This window comes from Leptopilina boulardi, unplaced genomic scaffold (genome assembly GCF_019393585.1).
Source record: "Leptopilina boulardi isolate dan_hultmark-lab unplaced genomic scaffold, ZJU_Lbou_2.1 LbouV2_316, whole genome shotgun sequence".
NCBI lineage: Eukaryota > Metazoa > Arthropoda > Insecta > Hymenoptera > Figitidae > Leptopilina > Leptopilina boulardi.
This window is the reverse complement of record NW_026137881.1, coordinates 2,708,390-2,726,718: the sequence shown is the minus strand read 5'-3', so window position 1 is coordinate 2,726,718 and position 18,329 is coordinate 2,708,390. Positions and strand designations below refer to the sequence as shown.

Sequence of the window (18,329 nt, the reverse complement as noted above, 5' to 3'; positions counted from 1 at the left end):
CCAGTACTGGTATTTTCATTGTATCCGTACTTGTGCAGTACCACCCTCCCAGTACTGTCAAACCAGTACTGAGCCGATATTGAGCCAATATTGGCTCAAATAGATTTTCTTTTTGATTAATACTAGTTTACAAAAAGTTGTAGAGTGAACCCGATGAATCTTTTTGTTTAAATATTTTGTTCATCAAAATTTGTTCAACTTAATTTTATTTTTCATAATTAAAATGTACTTTATTTTGCTTTTCTGTGCGGGTAAAATTATTTAAACAAAAAGTTTCCTGAGACCAAGTCTAAAACATTTTGCAAGATTTTCTTTTTCTTTTCAAATATGCAATAAACCAAAAAAAAAATTTTAAATGATCAAACTAACAATAAATAAATTTGTTTATAAAAAATTAATATTTTTTAAAAATAAAATTTATAATATACATTTAATTTCAAAAATTAAATACAATCGCAAGTAAAATTGCACAAATGTTATATTATTAATAATATAAAATATATAATTAACCTTTCTTAATAGAAATTATAAAAAATAGTTAAAGCTACAAACTTATATATATTTTAATGGTCAATAAAATTATTGTAATTTGTTTCTGGATGTTATTCTTCAGTTTTTTTCCAAAAGTGAATTATAAACAAAAATTTAATGTTAATTTAAAAATAATTTAGAAATAATTTAAATATTAAAAGGATTCAATAAAAGAGTAAGAAAATATAAATTGAAATTAGAATAAAATATAGTAAGTTGAGAATTTTGAAAATTAGATATTATAAATTGAAATTAGAATAAAATATAGTAAGTAAGTAATATAGTAAGTAATAATATAATAGTAAGTAATATATTTAGTAAGCCCTTTTTTCGAAGTCCCTCGTATATAAACATAAGCTCGGAATTGGTTTTGATATAAGGCATTGAGATAAAAATTCCTGAAAACTTTCTCCCTCTCTTTTGCTTAACTAATCGTCAAATTCTTTTAGTAGGTCTTTATTTGCTAATTCTCTCATTCTTGTACACCTGCATATGTGAACGATACTCTCCTCTTCTTTTTTGCATAATCTGCATAAGGTATCCTTATAGCCCTTGTTTCCCGCCTTGCCAACATTTCCGCAACGAAGTCTGGTCCATTGCTCTTTTATCTCTCTTTTTATGTCTTTGTCCTCCCAATATTTTTCTCTGCCTATCGAATTTTTCCATATTTTGTAACCAGCACAATAAGTTGATTTGTCAATTTTAGACCAGTCATACTGTATTTCCTGCTCAATTTTTGTTTCCAGGAGCCTGGCTATGTTCTTGGCAACTTTCTCCTCATTTCCATCCTCTCCTATACAGAATATTGTTTCTCCATCTCCAGCTTCCGAGAATGCTTTTTGCAGGTATCGACCCCACCGCGAAGGATTATTGTTCTTGATGCCTCTGAGTTCTTCTTTCAAACATATTTTTGGCCATCTCTCCTCACTCAAAATAATTAAATAATTAATTGCATAATTATATACATTATAATTATTTTATAAACATTTTTATTTTTACTGAACTGTTTTTATATATTATAAAAACTTTGGTTTTATAATAAACATATTTTTATATTTATTTTTTGATTTTTTAAAATAATAATTTGCAATATATATTATAAGAAGGTATGAAAATTCTTTGTGTTTTCGATCTTATATAATAAAATATTAATTAGTCAGTTGACTAATTTAATTAATATTTAATTTGTCTTGGGTTAGGGGGCGTTCATAAACTACGTAGCATGTTTAGGGGGAGGGGGGGTTAAGCGAAATTCTACTATAGTCTACGTGGGGGGAGGTGTCGACTCTAACTACGTAATATATACTAAAATTAATTTCTTTGCTTTTTTAAAATTGCGCGGGAGTTCGAACTTCTAATAAAAAAGACAGAGGGACTTACACGACTGGTTAGTTTCACCGTTTACCGAAGATCTCTAAAAAAAAAATTTTAAGAAAATTTTAAAAAAATGTTATCTTCGTATTAAAAGATTGTTTGTATTTGTTGATTTTAAACATTTCTATATGTAAAGAATAAAATATTTCATTCAGATTATTTTACTGTTTTTAATTGACTTGTTTGTATAATATGCGAATATAATTAAATATGTAGTAAAAATGCATATTAAAAAAAACTACGTGAAACACGGGGGGAGGGGGGGGGTTCATCAAAAGTCTACGTTAGTCTACGTGGGGGGAGGGGGGTGTCAAAAAGTCACAAAAATAGGTCTACGTAGTTTATGAACGCTCCCTTACTAAAAATTTCAGACACTTTTTCCTATAAGTATACCAAAAAAAGTATTACCTGGCGTCAAAACTTATCTCTGTTACAGTTAAAGTTTTCTTTTCGTATACAATTAATTACAACATTGCCAGTACTCGTCCAGTACTGAACCAGTAGTGGTTACCAATACTGGTGCCAACTCTGGTAGCCAATACTGGTAAAATGTTATCATCCCAAAGTTACGCCAACTCTGGCGCCAATACTGGGTGCCAGTACTGCGCCATTAGTAAATTTTTGATTGGGTACATTCATATCCATTTTGAATTTTGAAAAAATAATATCAGATTCGTAATTAGCGACCCCGAAAATCCGCGAGTAACGAGTTTCAAGCGAATTCGATGAATTTTTCCAAAAAGTGTATGCCACATTGGTTTTTTGAGGTTATGTCAAAAACCTGATCTGATGGGGTCAAATGGACCCCGGATTCGGATTCAGCGACCCCAAAAACGTATAGTAAACATATAGTCAGAACTTTTTAATGTTTTTTGTGTGGCTGTATTATTTTAATAAATAAATTTTTAAATAAATTTTAGTTTTTGTAATATAGTCAAGTAACCCACACAGCACCCAAAATTCCCTGAAACTTGACAAAACCTCACACGGCGAGGTTAGGAAACTTCAGTGGTAAGGTTCATACAAGTTTGTGTCGATGTTTAAATGACCACATGAAAAGAATATTTAAACGAAACTTTGAGGGAATATTACAATATAAATATTTATGTGCAATGTTCAGTCAATGTTGTGTCAATATTCACTTGTACTTATTACATTAGTAAACGAAATTTTTATAACTAGGCGAAAATGTAATGTCAATATTGGCACAACATTTCCAAGTAGAAATGTTCGTAGCTAGCCGTAATTAAGCCGTCTGTATTGACTTTCAGTACTGGCAGTGTACTGACTAATACACCGAATCAGTACTATATCGAAGGTAAACAAATATTAAAACCAGTACTGGCAGAACATTGTCATTCATACCGAATCAGTACTATGTTTGTGGTAAAAAAACATTAAATGAAAAAGTCTTTAAATTATTCCAATAGGTAGAAAACGATGATTTTTTATTAAAAAATATGTTTATTAATTTCTTTCCAATACTTTCTCTCAAAATTTTTGATGTAATTGTAATGTATTATTATTATATATATATATATATAAAATATATTTGTTTGTATAAGTTAAAAATTTTGTGAGATAAAAAAATTCAAGAAAAAATACATTTTATTTTCGTGATCAATAGATAATACGGTCTTCGAAATCAAAACTTTTGCATTAGGGTAAACTACTTCAAGTCAGCACTTCAAGCCAGCGCGGCTGTGCGGTATGCGTATCCGACTTGCGTTCTTAGGGTTTAGGGTTCAATCCCTCATGTGTGCGAGATTTTTCATTCTTAGTTTTAAGTTTTATTAATACAATATTTGTTTATCTGTAATATTAATTATTAAATAGTTAATTAATTAAGTATAAGTGCAAAGTAAAAAAAAATTAAATAGTACACGGAAAAAACAAACTAACTATTTTAGCACCAAACTGCTTTATCCTTTATTAGTATGCAATTTCGTTTACCTATTAAAGTATGAAATAATGCTTTTTTAGTTTAAAGTAAGTCCATACTAAATAAGTATAATGGTTATACTCTTTTAGTAATAGTGACGTACTTTAAAAGCATAAAGTTGATGCCCACGAAGTACGACATATAGTCTACCTAAAATAGCAAGAGCTTCTTCCTTTTTGGTGTATAAATTCTTGCAACCTGCGTTTTGGCCACGCCTCCTTCTCCTTCCAACCATTGATATATCGATATAGGCCAAAACGCAGGTTGCAAGAATTTATACACCAAAAAGGAAGAAGCTCTTGCCATTTTAGGTAGACTATATGTCGTACTTCGCGGGCATCAACTTTATGCTTTTAAAGTACGTCACTATTACTAAAAGAGTATAACCATTATACTTATTTAGTATGGACTTACTTTAAACTAAAAAAGCATTATTTCATACTTTAATAGGTAAACGAAATTGCATACTAATAAAGGATAAAGCAGTTTGGTGCTAAAATAGTTAGTTTGTTTTTTCCGTGTATGAATTAAAAAAAAATTACAACACAAAAATATTTTTTGTAAATTAATTTATTAAAAATAATATAATTTAATTAACATATATGATAATTATTATTTTAATTATTTATTATAAATAATAGTTTATATATTCTAAATTAAATTAACTATTATTACCCTCACATTACCTTTTCGTGGTAAAAATGGGAGTAATAAGCTTATAAGAATGAAATTTGCAATGGAAAGAGTATTATATAGTATTTTGTAAAAAAATGAGATTTTAACTCCGGATGAGTACTTTACCAGTATTATGCCAGTATTATTCCAGTACTACGTTAGTACTGGTGAGCGGAACAAAATCAGTACTGGACAGCGTTACCAGCCAGGGCTGGCCCACTACTGACCCAGTACCGCAGTCAGTACTGTTATACTGACTGGCAGTGTTGGGTCAGTACTATGCCAGTGGCACATTTCCACTTGGGTTGACTTAACATTGCACGTGAATATTTATAGTGTAATATTCCCTCAAAGTTTCGTGTGAATATTCTTTTCATGTGAATATTTAAACATTGACATAAACTTGTAAGAACCTTACCACTGAAGTTTCCTAACCTCGCCGTGTGAGGTTCTGTCAAGTTTCAGGGAATTTTGGGTGCTGTGTGGGAATCGATTATTTTAAATAATCAAATCAATTTTTGTTCTTAATGCGTGCAAAATTAAATATATTTATATTAAATATTATAAATTTAATTTTTTTTCTAATATTAAATTTAATAAAGACTTTTCTAACAAAATAAATAAATAAAATTATGATTTTGCATATAGAAAAAAATTTGACTAATTTATATGTATTTTTTTTTTTAGTATAGTACAAAGTGTCTTTGTCAATATATAAAAGTTCTTTTCTCTTAAAAACTGCTGTTGAAAGGAGAAGTAAACGGAAACTAAGCAGTAATGGTTTAAGAATGACAAGTCTGTCAATAACTCAAATATGACCTAATTCTTCCTCTTAACTCCGCGAACCTTTTGTCCATCAAATATAATGTGATGACTCAAGAAGTCGCATGTAAAACTGCCTTATTCAAACGAAGTCTTCAAAAACACAGACAAACTTTGAAATCAAAGAAAAAATTTAAAACAAGTTTAAAAATTAAAATAATTCATTAAAAAATTATGAGCAAATTTATTCTTTTTGTAAATTTTTTTCATACTTTTTATCAATATTCTCTCTTTTTCTCTTTAAAATATTAAATAAACAAGCACAAAAATTGTAAAATAAATGACTTTACTACTATATATTTCCATCATAATTTTATTTTGTAAATATATAATTTAAATCAAAAGAAATAAAAACCTACATTTATGAGAAAATTCTTTTTAAACATATAAAAGAAACGTAAAAGAAATTTTTCTTTTTAAATTAATTTTTTAACAAAATGTGTAAATATTGCATTAATTGTTTGATGCAAATATTTTATCTAAAATTTAGTAGAGGCATTTCAAAGCTGTTTGATTATTTGGTCGCATGAATCTATCGAGAGAGGTGAATATTGAGGCCAAATCATTGGCCCGAGAAAAATTGCCTCCAACCAATTGCCTTCATATTTCATCGGTAAAGCATAGGAGTAACTTCTCTCTGTATATAGTATGAAGCATAATTAAAAATAGCAAGTTTCAATTAATTGTCCATTTCTTTAACACGTTAACAAAATTTTTATTTAGTTTTTTTTTCGCTTCATATAAAAATGCGAGAAGACTTGAAACTTTGAAATTTAAGTCATTGACAGTATTTTTACTCATCTTTGAATAAATATATAATATTGAAAATTAGTACATGAGAAGCGATCCCAACTTGAACCTTTTTTAGACCCTACATTGAGCCTTTTTGACTCTACATTGAACCTATTTATATTATACCTAGTACCATCTTCAAACCTACTTTCCACCTATTTTGGACCATATTGATACAAATTTGCTTTTTTACCACCTTGTATGTTTTTAGGACTCAAATGATAAAAAATATAAAATCGTGCGATCATTAAAATTTAAAGCGGTAAAAATGAAGGTCATACCTACACTGAGAAAACGATATGTTTGATTCAAACATAATATGTTTAACCCAAACTTAAAATAGCTTTGTTATACAGTCAAACATATTTATGTTTAAATTTAATATATTCTCTGGTTGATTCAATGTGAAAATATATTTAATTTAAACATAAATTATGGTTGATTTCAATTTATTCATAATAAATTTTTATGTTTAAATCAAACATAAAAATTTTAAACATATTTTCAGTTTAACCCAAACAGAAAATATGTTTGAATCAAACATAATTATTTAAACAAATAATAATTTTAAGCCAAAGTAGAAAATATTTTCTATATATTAAAATTAAACATAAAAACTGTGTTGGGTTAAACAAAAACTTTTAAACTGATCTTTATATTTAAAACAAATAATTCTTTTTCTCAGTGTAACCATAAAAATTTTTCTTTATTTATTCTTTGTATTTTTTTCTTCAAACTTTGAACCTTCCTAAAGAAAATAAACCCAACTTCATTAAAAAATATTAATGTTTGAAAAAGTTAAAATGGACATATACGGAGGCTTATGATTAGCCCATAAAAATCAATAATTTTAATTTTAAATAATTTCATTATAATATATAATTATTTTTTAGATAAATTTTCATTTTTCGAATTAGAATTTAACAAAATTTTTTTGTAAACGAACCTAACAGAATTCTTATATACATCAAATTTTTTAATTTACAGAATTTTTAAAACGCTGAATTTTTATTTGTCAAAAATTCCAAATGACCGAATATAAATAGTCAACAGTAAAATCGAGCCGAAATCTTTCTGTTGATTGTTTGTTCGGTCATTTTAAATTTCGGACAAATAAAAAGTCGGCTTTTTAAAAATTCTGTACAATAAAAATTCGATGCATAAGAATTCTGTTAAGTAAAAATTCGTTTACAAAGAAATTCTATCAAATTTTAATTCGAAAAAATAATTATATATAATGAAAATTCTTTAAAATTAAAATTCTAATTTTGATTTTTATGGGTTAATCATACGCCTCCGTATATGTCCCACTTACAAAAACCATTGTAACTTTTTCAAACATTAATTTTTTTTTAATGGAGTTAGGCTTATTTTCTTTAGAAAGGTTTAAAGTTTCAAAAAAAAAAATACAAAGCACTGTTTTCTTGAAAGTATCAATTTGATACCAAATCTCAATATTTGGATCAAATTGTGTTTTGATCCAAATATTGGGATCAATTCGTTGCAATTTGAGACTTTCAAAATAACAGTGAGAATAAATAAAAAAAAGGTCAAATGAAATAAAAAATTGTTGACAAAATATTATTTCAGTTCTGTTTGGCGATTTTTTAGAAACTTTTAAAAATTTCAGGCATTTTCCTTTACATATTTCAACGACTTGTAGGAATACTGAAATAGTTCCGACGCCTTTGATTCTAGAAACAAGTACGTTATATATACATATTTTTTTAAAGCACACCGACAAGGCGAAAAAAATCTAAATAATGAATTTCAAAAACCAAAATTTTTTTCTACTCTTCGTAATTATTTGTAACTTTAGTTTTTTTTTCTAGAAAAAAGTCCTCGAAATTTTTATTTGTAAACCACATGAAGAGAAATTGTGAATAAAAAAAAAATTTATTTTGAAGATGATTATTTAACCCCATGTTTTAAAATGTAAGCATATAATGCATCAGTAAATTGAAAAATAATATATTACAAAATGTAAAATAACTTTGGAGAATAGTATTATATATAACCTCTGTCTCTCTCTTCCACTTTCTCTCTCTCTCTCTCTCGCTCTCTTTGAAATTGACATTGTTAACAAAGTTTCTCGAGTCACTCCCGAATCACTCTTGAAAATCTTGGAAAGCTTGCAGATTAAAGAGAGGCTCAAATAGCATAAAATCCTCTTAAACCTTTAGAAATACAAAACCCAACTGAATCGCGTACAATCTCACGAAATTGAAACTGTATAAAGAAAATCTCAACGAAATTTCTTTTATATAGGAAAAAGGTTTTATATTTGCGAGACGCATAAAAATTTCCCTAATGCTATTACCCGTGCAAAAATTTCCCTACTTTGTCCTATTTAAAATGGGGCTTTAGTCACGAGGGGTATCCCCAGTTTTTCCTGTTTAAAAAAAATTTTGATAATTTAAATTTTTAACATTAACTTTTGTAATAAATTTTAATAATATAAATACTTTATTCAAGATGTTAGTTGTTTTTGGTAAAAATTCACATTTTATTTTTAAAATTCTTAATTAAATGAGCTTTCTCCCGTCAACGTCGGGCCTCATCAGATTTAAATACAATATGGATTTCCACTCTCATTTAATAATTTTAAATAAAAAAATAATAAAAAATTGTGCTTCCGTGAAACCAAACATAATTCAAATGTGTTCTACAAGACACGTGTAGAACACGTCTTGTAGAACACATATCGACACACAAACATCATGCCACATAATTTGAATTATGTTTGGTTTCACGGAAGCACTCCCTTTTTGGGAAAATTATTTTTCTAATACAATTTTTTATTATTTTTTTATTTAAAATTATTAAATGTGAGTGGAAATCCATATTGTATTTAAATCTGATGAGGCTTGACGTTGACGGCCAAAAGCTCATTTAATTAAGAATTTTAAAAATAAAATGTGAATTTTTACCAAAAACAACTAACATCTTGACTAAATTATGTAAATCCAAAAAAATTATCATGTATATAAATACTTTATATTTTCTTTTTTTCTCTGTTTTTAATTTATTTATAAATGTTTAATTAATTTATTAACAATTCGAAAAAATTTATTTAATGATTTTTTAAATACTAATAATATATTAATTATCATTATATTACTATTGTATTATATTATTATATTATTAACATTTAATACATGCAAAAATTTTAAGATAATGTAGTTCATTAGAAAGTCGTATAGTTTTAATATATATATACAAAAAGTGTTAGGTATGACGTATTTCAACGTAGTTGTGTGATCAAAGTACGTGGCTCGCGTCCCAAGGGTCCTGGGTTCGATCCCCCATGCTTGTGAGATTTTTCAAAATTATTCTCAAGTGTTTCATACACTTTATTTGTAATAATCTTAATTAGAATATAAATTAGAGACATTAGAGATGGAGAAACATGGTCAGTACCCTACTGGACCCATATTTCCCTTTCTACGCGGGTTTCGCTATAAAATCACTATATACATTCGATGAGGAAAATAATGTTCATATCCGCGAATTTTCATTAAAATCGAATTAACATTTAACTGTATTATCATTTATAACTAAATTGTTATTTAACCACTTAATCAAACTTAATCGAATTGCCACTCAACGAAATTTGCTGCATTTAAACGAATTGTCATTAAATTAAAGTGAATTTACTTATGACTAAATTTTTAATAATATAGTTAAAGGCGAGGTGGTTTTGTTAGTCAATGATGAAATTTTACTAATATAGTCTAGTTTTGGTGGTTTTAGATGTTAAGAATATTGAAAGAAAATATCTTATAATTTAGTTAAGGAAGAATTCTATTTTAGAAAAAATCAGTTACAGAAAAATTCTATCAAATAATCTGTTACACTGAGAAAAATGTTTAGTTATATAGAGCAACCAAAATTTGGTTGGGCCAACAAAAAAATTTTGTTGATATTTAAGCAACCAAACTATTTGTTTGAGTCAATCAAAAACTTTGGTTGAGTGTTTTTTGTTGGCATAACAAAAATGTTTGTTTAGCTCAACCAAATTTTTTTTGTTAGGTCAACAAAAATGTTTGGTTGATCAAACAAACAGTTTTATTTGTAAAATTAAAAATTTTATTCTAACTGTTCTCTTAAGCTATGAGCTGAGAGCGAATCAAATTATTTGGTTGTCGCTACCAAATTTTGGTTAGGACAACAAACAATCATTTGGTTTTTAAGACCAAACTATTTTGTTGTGTTAACCAAATTATTTTGTTGTCGTAACCGAATTTTGGTTGGAATTAAAAAATGTTCAACCAAATAATTTTGTTGGCCTAACCAAATGTTTGGTGGAGATAAGTCTACGACTTTGTTTCAGCCAACCAAAATTTGGTTACAAGAACCAAAATTGCCTAATCAAACAATTTTGTTGCAAACACTAAATTTTTTTTCTCCGTGTACTTGACTATTATCAAATAAGTATATTAAATACAATTTATTTAATTTAAATTAAAATTATATCATGTAATTATTTACTTGATAATTAATAGTTAAGAAACCAAATATTTGGATTAAATTAATTTTTTTCAGTGTGGTGAAAGATAAAATTTTAACAGATTTTCCTGTATTTTTGTAGTCTGTTTAGGATTTTCTTTTTTTTTTTTTTTTTTGATTTAAAAATCAAAAATATGATCATATATACTTGTTGCAGTGTTTTTTTAGTACTGTTATTTTTATCGAGGGATTTTAAAATATAGTCTCGTTTGTGTTCATTTATTCTAGTTTTGAAATAACATTTTGTTTCTCCCATGTATGATGAAGAGCATTCTGAGCAAAAGAATAGAGTAAACAAAATTTTAGATCAACTTTATTATAGAACTTTATGTATTTATATTTGTTTGTGAAAATTTTTGAAGAGATTGTTTAAATTCTTTAGAAATGCTTTTATATACAGGGAATGCATTATTATTTCATAAATATTGTTAGAATTTTTAATTTAAAAAATTTTATTAGATATACCTATAATAATGCTATTTTTAAAACGAATTTTCATTTTTCGAATTAGCCATAATTTCTTTTTATATTAATTTTTACTTAACAAAATTTGTATCAAACTTTTATCATTTATTCGAATTCTTATTTGTTATAATTTTTAAATCGGCAAATCTTTATTTGTCCGAAATTGCAAATTGCCGAATATACAATTAAAACAGAAAGATTTCGGTTTTCTAAAAACAGCGCCGAAATCTTTCAGTTTTGATTGTAAATTCGGCCATTTGCAATTTCGGATAAATGAAAATTGAACGTTTTAAGAATTCGTACATATAAAAATTTAAACAAATTAAAAATCGGTGAATTAGAATTTCTGTCATTTAAAAATTCGAATCACATAAAATTCGATTGAATGAGAATTCTGATAAATTAAAATTCTTACCCAAGTTTAATTAAAATCAATTAAAAATTTTTTAAGCCATTCAATTAAGTTTTGCATTACTGGTTTTGGTTTAGTTAATTTTTGATATTACAGTCTACTCTCGATAAGACGAAGTTGAAGGGAGAAAAAAAAAACTTCGAGTTATCGAAAAATTTGAGTTTTTAATGATTTTCGGGTAGTACATGCAAAAAATTGAAACACTTTTTATTTGTTTGAAAATGATTAAATACGTATTTAATATTTTAACGTTAGGTTACAATTTATATTTATATATATATAGGGCTGAAAAAATCTCATCAGGAACATTCTGTTGCTCTTGGGCGTATTTTTGTAGGCCTAACAAATAATTATTCACTTGTATTGCCGTTGTAGGTTGTAGGTAACATATCTTTTTTTCGTTTAACACCCGATTCAACTTCCTTAATAATTTTTAATTTCTCGGTAATGCTGAGAGATTTTAATTTTCTTTTACTTTCCATATTGATAGTTCAAATAGACTGACTGTACTGAATGAAAGTTAAGGAAAACAGTTGTACTCGAGAAATATACAAAGGACTCATTAATTAAATGGCTATAAAGCGTGACTCATATAAAACTATTTATTTACTAGAAATATAATTAACAGAAATTCGACTTATCGAGACGTTATTCGACACTTGGGGTGGGCTAAAAACTTTGACTTATCGAAATTTGATTTATCGAAAAAAATTCACACGCAATGCATATAAGATATGGACGGGACCCAAGAATTACTTCGAATTATCGAAAAATTTGAGTTATCACGCTTTGTGATTTTATGCGATTTAAGCTCATTAATATTTTCTTATATCCCATAAAATTTTTCTAAAGATGTAAAGTAACAAGTTCCTGCAAAAAAAATCCGTCAGTTTTACCATTTAACGATTTAAAATTGTTTTAAAAAATAGATATTCTGTTTACATTTACCCCAAATGACCCTATATTAGAAGAATTTTGTGTGTGGTTTAATTATGTTGTAGGTGTTTTTTTTCTTTTTATAATGTCGTAATAGATTGTTGTGGTAAGGCTTTGTTGTGGTTTGTGTGGTTTAATGCCTCATTCTTAGTTTTATATTTTCTTTTATGAATTTCTAATATATGATTTACTAAAAATACAATTTACACGTGTTTTTTTTTTGCATAAATTCTTTCTATAACAATTTTCTATTATAACTTTCGTTCAAATGGATTTTTTTCTCCGATACAATTAATAATTTCTTTTTTTTCTTGCAATTTCGGATAAAATTGTTCCATTTAAAAAGAGTAACTTCTCTAAAAACAGTTCTATATAGAAATGATAACAGTTTCGATGTGACTATTACAAATGAAGAACTTTCAGCAATTACAATATTGTTTTCTTTTTTGTTCCAGCACTTAAACCTCTTTAGGTGAAGAACCGTCGTCGGATGCGAAGGAGACAGAGTGTGTTTCCAAGCGTGATGACGTTACTTTACTCGATAATAGGGAGCTCGCTTTTTGCTTAAAGAAACCTCTTTGCCTCAAAAAAAAAAGAAAAAAAAAAGAAAAGAAAAAAAATATAACCAAGACGAGAAAAACCTCAAACATGACTATATAATTTTCTCGAAGTCTTCGCTCTCCTCTAAACCAAGACATTAAAGTATTTAAGAGAAAAAAAAAATTTCGACCAAAGAAAAAAAAGTCTTTTTTTTTCCCTCCTCAATCCTTAAAACTTTTAAGGAGTGTCTTTATTAACTATAAACGACAAAGACTTTTTCATATATACATAGATTAAAAAAAAAAAAATTCATTTTGATAAGTAAAATAATCGTAGCGCCAATTCACGAAATTTCACGTCAAGAGACAATTTATTCTAAAGCAGAAAATCAAGTCTTGAATAAAGACAAGTAGTGTAAACTCCAAGCATGAGAGGAGAATAATGAGAATACTTCTGAGAAAATTTTATACACTCGAGAAAAGCATCAAAGCTTTTGGCTTCAAAGGGACATTGCATCTATAAATCATTCGCATCTTCAAGAAGAAGAAGAAGAAGAAGTCAGTCTTTTCAGTTCAAGCAAAAGAAAGCTTCAACTAGTTTTTTTTTGGTCTTCTTCTCCTTCTTTTATTTTTACAACATTTAAAACACAAATGGAAGAAGGGATTTTTCTTAACGAGTTCAAAATTGATTCACAATCGGAAGAAAAACTACATTTCAACTGAGTTCCCAGTTTATATATATATATATATATATATATATATATATATAGAAGAGAAGTAGAGAAAACAAAATTTTCTTTTTCTTTTGAGTTGTTGAAAGAAGAGTTTTCAAAATTAATCGAAAAATGACTGTAACTCATAGAGATAAAGATGGCAAAGTTGTTTGGACAAAACATTGGGGGCCAGAGAGACTTGTTGAAATTTATAGAGAACCGGAAACAAGTTTGGGACTCAGCATCGTTGGCGGAAAGGTAATTTGATTTATTTTTAACATTTTCTTTATAAAAAATTTCCTCACAAAATAATTCTTATGTGACAAATGGAGGCTCTAACATAATCTCAAAAGTCAAAAATTATTTTTAATGTACTTTCTAAATCTGAATCAGTAGAAATTTTACTAATTCAATCAGTACTTTTCATTTTAACTCAACACATTAAGATTTAGATTTAAAAAAATAAAAATATTTTATTTATAATTCTACACAAATAAATCTTACATTAGTAAATTCTACACAGCTATAAAAAATAATAAATTAAATTCGACACAAAACGAAAGATTATTTTCATGTGTTGAATTTAATTGTATCGAATTTAATTTATTATTTTTTATAGCTGTGTAGAATTTACTAATGTAAGATTTATTTGTGTAGAATTATAAAAAAAATATTTTTATTTTTCTAAATCTAAATCTTAATGTGTTGAGTTTATTTGTGTAGAGTTTATGAAGATAATTTTCTAGTTAATAGTTTATTGTGCAGGGTTTTTCGATGTAGTATTTAATTGTGTATAATATATTTTTTTATTTTATTTTGTTGAGAATTGACTCGTGTACAATTAGCGATGCAGTATTTTTTTGTGTAGAGTTTATTTGTGTTGAATTCGTACCGCCTCGAATTTTTTTTCTAAAATATTTTATTATAATTATTTTTTAGACGAATTTTTAATTTTAATTTGTCCGAATTTTTAATTGATAAAATTTTTAAGACGCCGAATTTTGATTTGTCCGAAATTACCAATGTCCGAACAAACAATCGACAGAAAGATTTTGGCGCAATTTTTAAAATTAACTAATCACGATTTTTTTGATAATTTTTGATTGGTCAATTTTAAAAATTGCGCCAAAATCTTTCTGTCGATTGTTTGTTCGGACATTGGTAATTTCGGACAAATGAAAGTTCAGCGTCTTGAAAATTCTATCAATTAAAAATTCGCACAAATAAAAATTGGATGATTTGGAATTTCTGTCATTTAAAAATTGAAATCACATAAAATTCGATGAAATAAAAAGTCATGTAAATTAAATGACTAGATAATAAAAATTCGGCTCATTATGAAATCCATTATTTATAAAATTCTGCTAAATAAAAATTTCGACAGGTCTAATATAGGGAATAATTTATCCGTCCCTTAAAAATTTATAATTTTGTAAAAAAAATTTAAACAATATAGGGTAAATGCACTAATTACGACGCGATTCGAGTCAAAATACCTTTGAAAAAAAAAATTCGACATTTCTATTGTATAAAGTCAATTTAAGACTTATTAAACTAAAAGTTTATGTTATTTAGATATTAAAGAAATGTTAAACTTGATAAAAATCAATTATTCAAACAAATATAAGAAATTAAAGCTAATAAGTACCGTAATTTTCTATTACGGCGCGTTTGTATAAATTTTAAAGAATCTTAAAAATGTTTCAATTACGGCGAGGGAAAAAATTTGATCTCAAATAATTAAATTAATAATTGTTTAAATGTGCATCTTTATTAGTAATTATATCAAAAAAGATTAAAATAATTTTTTTAAATCATTTTGCAGCAATTATATTAAATATAATATTAATAATAGTTATTTTTTATAAACCCGCCGTAATTGGTGCACTCATCTTAAATAAATATTAAAATAATTATTAGTTTATTTATTCCACATATATATTTATAAATAAAATAAAAGTGATTTCAATCTCGACCTCATGATTATAGAATAATATAAAAAGCTGAGATATGATGTATCTTGAAAATAATTTAACATCGCGAATGATTAATAATGCAATAGTGAGCTTACAGATTATCAATCAATTTTAATGAGACTAAAAATATTCAGTGGACTTGCTTTATCAAATTTATATTTTTATATATATATATACATATACGACTTATTCATAATATAAACTCTGCTTATTTTCTATATGCAATAAAAATCAATATATGTAGATTAAACACTTTTAATGAATTCAATCAATTCCAAATATAAAGTGTAATAAAATTGATATTCCATTCCACAAGGTATAGAGATACATATATTTCATAATATGTCAATATGGAAAAAAATACAAATTTTATTGATGCAATTACTTTAAAAATCAGAATGAAAATAAATATTATAAATTTCAATAATAATAAAAAATTTTATTACTTTAATAATAAAAATCGTTTAAAAACTGTTTTTCTTAAATATTAATTTTATAATTTAGAAAATTAATCATGAACAAAATTTTCTTATTAAAAGTTATATTTTGCAATATATTAAAAAAAAAAAAAAAAAAAAAAAAAAAAAACTTCAAAAGAATTTAATATATTTTGCTTTCATATATAGTCTTATGGTCTTTATTTCGGATTTTTTTTTCAAATCCCTTTAATATATTTTTTAGTAACGCTTTTTAATTTAAAAAAATCCTCTAAAATCCAGTCAGTTCTTACAGAAACTCTAATATCTTTTGATACCAAACACTTGAGAAACGTGAACTAAGAAAATACACGTTATATGGGGGATAATATTATTTATTTAAAGTAAGATTATAAGACTATATTTATAAACGAAATTTTAAATTAAAGGATTATTTTCATAAAATGGAATTTATTATAACACATCAATTTGAAATAAAATGTTTTAGGAATCTGTACGAAAATTTTTTTTAAATATAACAAAAAATTATCACTGAATAAATGTGAATTTATCACTCGGTCAAAATTAAATATAGATGAAAACAAATCATTATTTCTGAGTCAAGTAAAAAAGATTTATTTTCATTTTTATAATAATAATAATTTATTTTAATAATAAATATTTTGTAGACACTAATTAGTTAGTTGAAAATTTAATTCGATTAAAATATTATTTTAATTTTGTTGTTGTTTTTATAGGTGGATCTAGTGAATACCGACAGTTCAAACAACTCTAATGTGTCCGGAGTATTCATAAAAAATGTAACACCCAATACACCAGCTGGTAGGACAAGGGAGTTGAAGGTAACAATACTTCAAAGAATATTAATTATTTATATAGAGAATTTCCGGGCTTATAAATGAATATTTCAAGCTGGCTTTTCAAATTAATTTAAAATTCTATTTTTCTCCCTATAAACATTTTGAATTCTAAACTACTTTCATTTCTAAATATATATAGCGAAGCTCACTGTATTTTTGCATGTTATATTATAACATATGGGAAACAAGTCCCTTGGACTAAAAGGAAAAAAAAAAATAATTAACTAAATTTTTAAGAATCTAAAATGCGATGAAAATTTGTTCAATAATTTTGGTTTCCATATATTTGTAAGCAAAACATATTTTACAAAAAAAAAATAATAATTTTAGGTTAGCTGACAAAAAGTTTGAGGTTAGGAGTTTATACTATTCGAAATATATAAAATTATACAGGGTGTTCCAAAAGTATGGAAACTTGCAAATATCTCGAAAAGTACGAATTTTTGTAAAAAATGTTCAAGACAAAAGTTGTTTCAAACAAAAAAATTGGGCCCGGAGCCGAATGTTGGGCCCTACAATGAAAAAAGTGGTTTTCTTAAATGAGACCACTAATTTTCAGTATCAAATTCGTAATCCCCATAAAATTCTTCGTTCAGACATGTGGTATAAGTGCCCAAAATATTGGGCCCAATCCAAGATATTGGGTCCAAAATTTATCAACAGATAAATAAATTTTAAAAAATCGCATCTTGGAGGGATTTTGAGATCACAGGATTAGAAATTGGAAGCTAATTTTCAAATTGGGCATAGAGCCCAATGTAAGATTCCGCCGCCCAATGTGAGGCCCATGGTAAAAAAAATTAGTTGTCTTAAATAAAACCCATTAATTTTCAGTTTCCAATTCGTAATCCCCATGAATTTCTTGGATAAGACTTTTAGTAAAAATGACAAAAATATTGAGCCCAATGTCTGGGATTAGGCCCAACATTTTTCGTTAAATAAATAAATTTAAAAATCGCATCTTTAGGCGTTTTTGGGGTCACAGGATTAGAAATTCGAAGCTAATTTTCAAATTGTACACAAAGCCCAATGTAAGATTCCGCAGCCCAATGTGAGGCCCACATTAAAAAAAATTAGTTGTGTAAATAAAACCCACTAATTTTTAGTATCTATTTCAGAATCGTTATGAAATTCTGGGTTTAACCTTGTAGTACAAAAGCCAAAAAATATTGGGCCCAATGTCTGGGATTGGGCTCGACATTTTTTGACAAATAAATAAATTTATTAAATCGCATCTTTTGGAGTTTTTGGGGTCACAGGATTAGAAATTTAAAGCTACATTTCAAATTGCTTAATGTAAGATTCCGCAGCCTAATGTGAGGCCTACAGTAAAAAAATTAGTTTCC

General features: G+C 26.5%; 2 protein-coding genes across 9 annotated transcripts in view; one reads left to right on the top strand and one right to left on the bottom strand.

The window, feature by feature from the left end:
* The window catches only part of LOC127283992 (putative ankyrin repeat protein RF_0381), a 316,254-nt gene that overhangs the window by 250,177 nt on the left and 47,748 nt on the right, over window positions 1-18,329 (bottom strand). The window lies entirely within an intron of this gene.
* The window catches only part of LOC127283991 (inactivation-no-after-potential D protein), a 95,112-nt gene that overhangs the window by 31,523 nt on the left and 45,260 nt on the right, over window positions 1-18,329 (top strand). For both annotated transcript variants that reach the window (XM_051309223.1, XM_051309222.1), the window contains exons 2-3: window positions 12,914-13,968; window positions 16,861-16,965. In XM_051309223.1, the coding sequence (XP_051165180.1) occupies window positions 13,843-13,968; window positions 16,861-16,965 (231 nt within the window). In that variant the 5' untranslated portion in view covers window positions 12,914-13,842. The remainder of the gene's footprint in view (window positions 1-12,913; window positions 13,969-16,860; window positions 16,966-18,329) is intronic.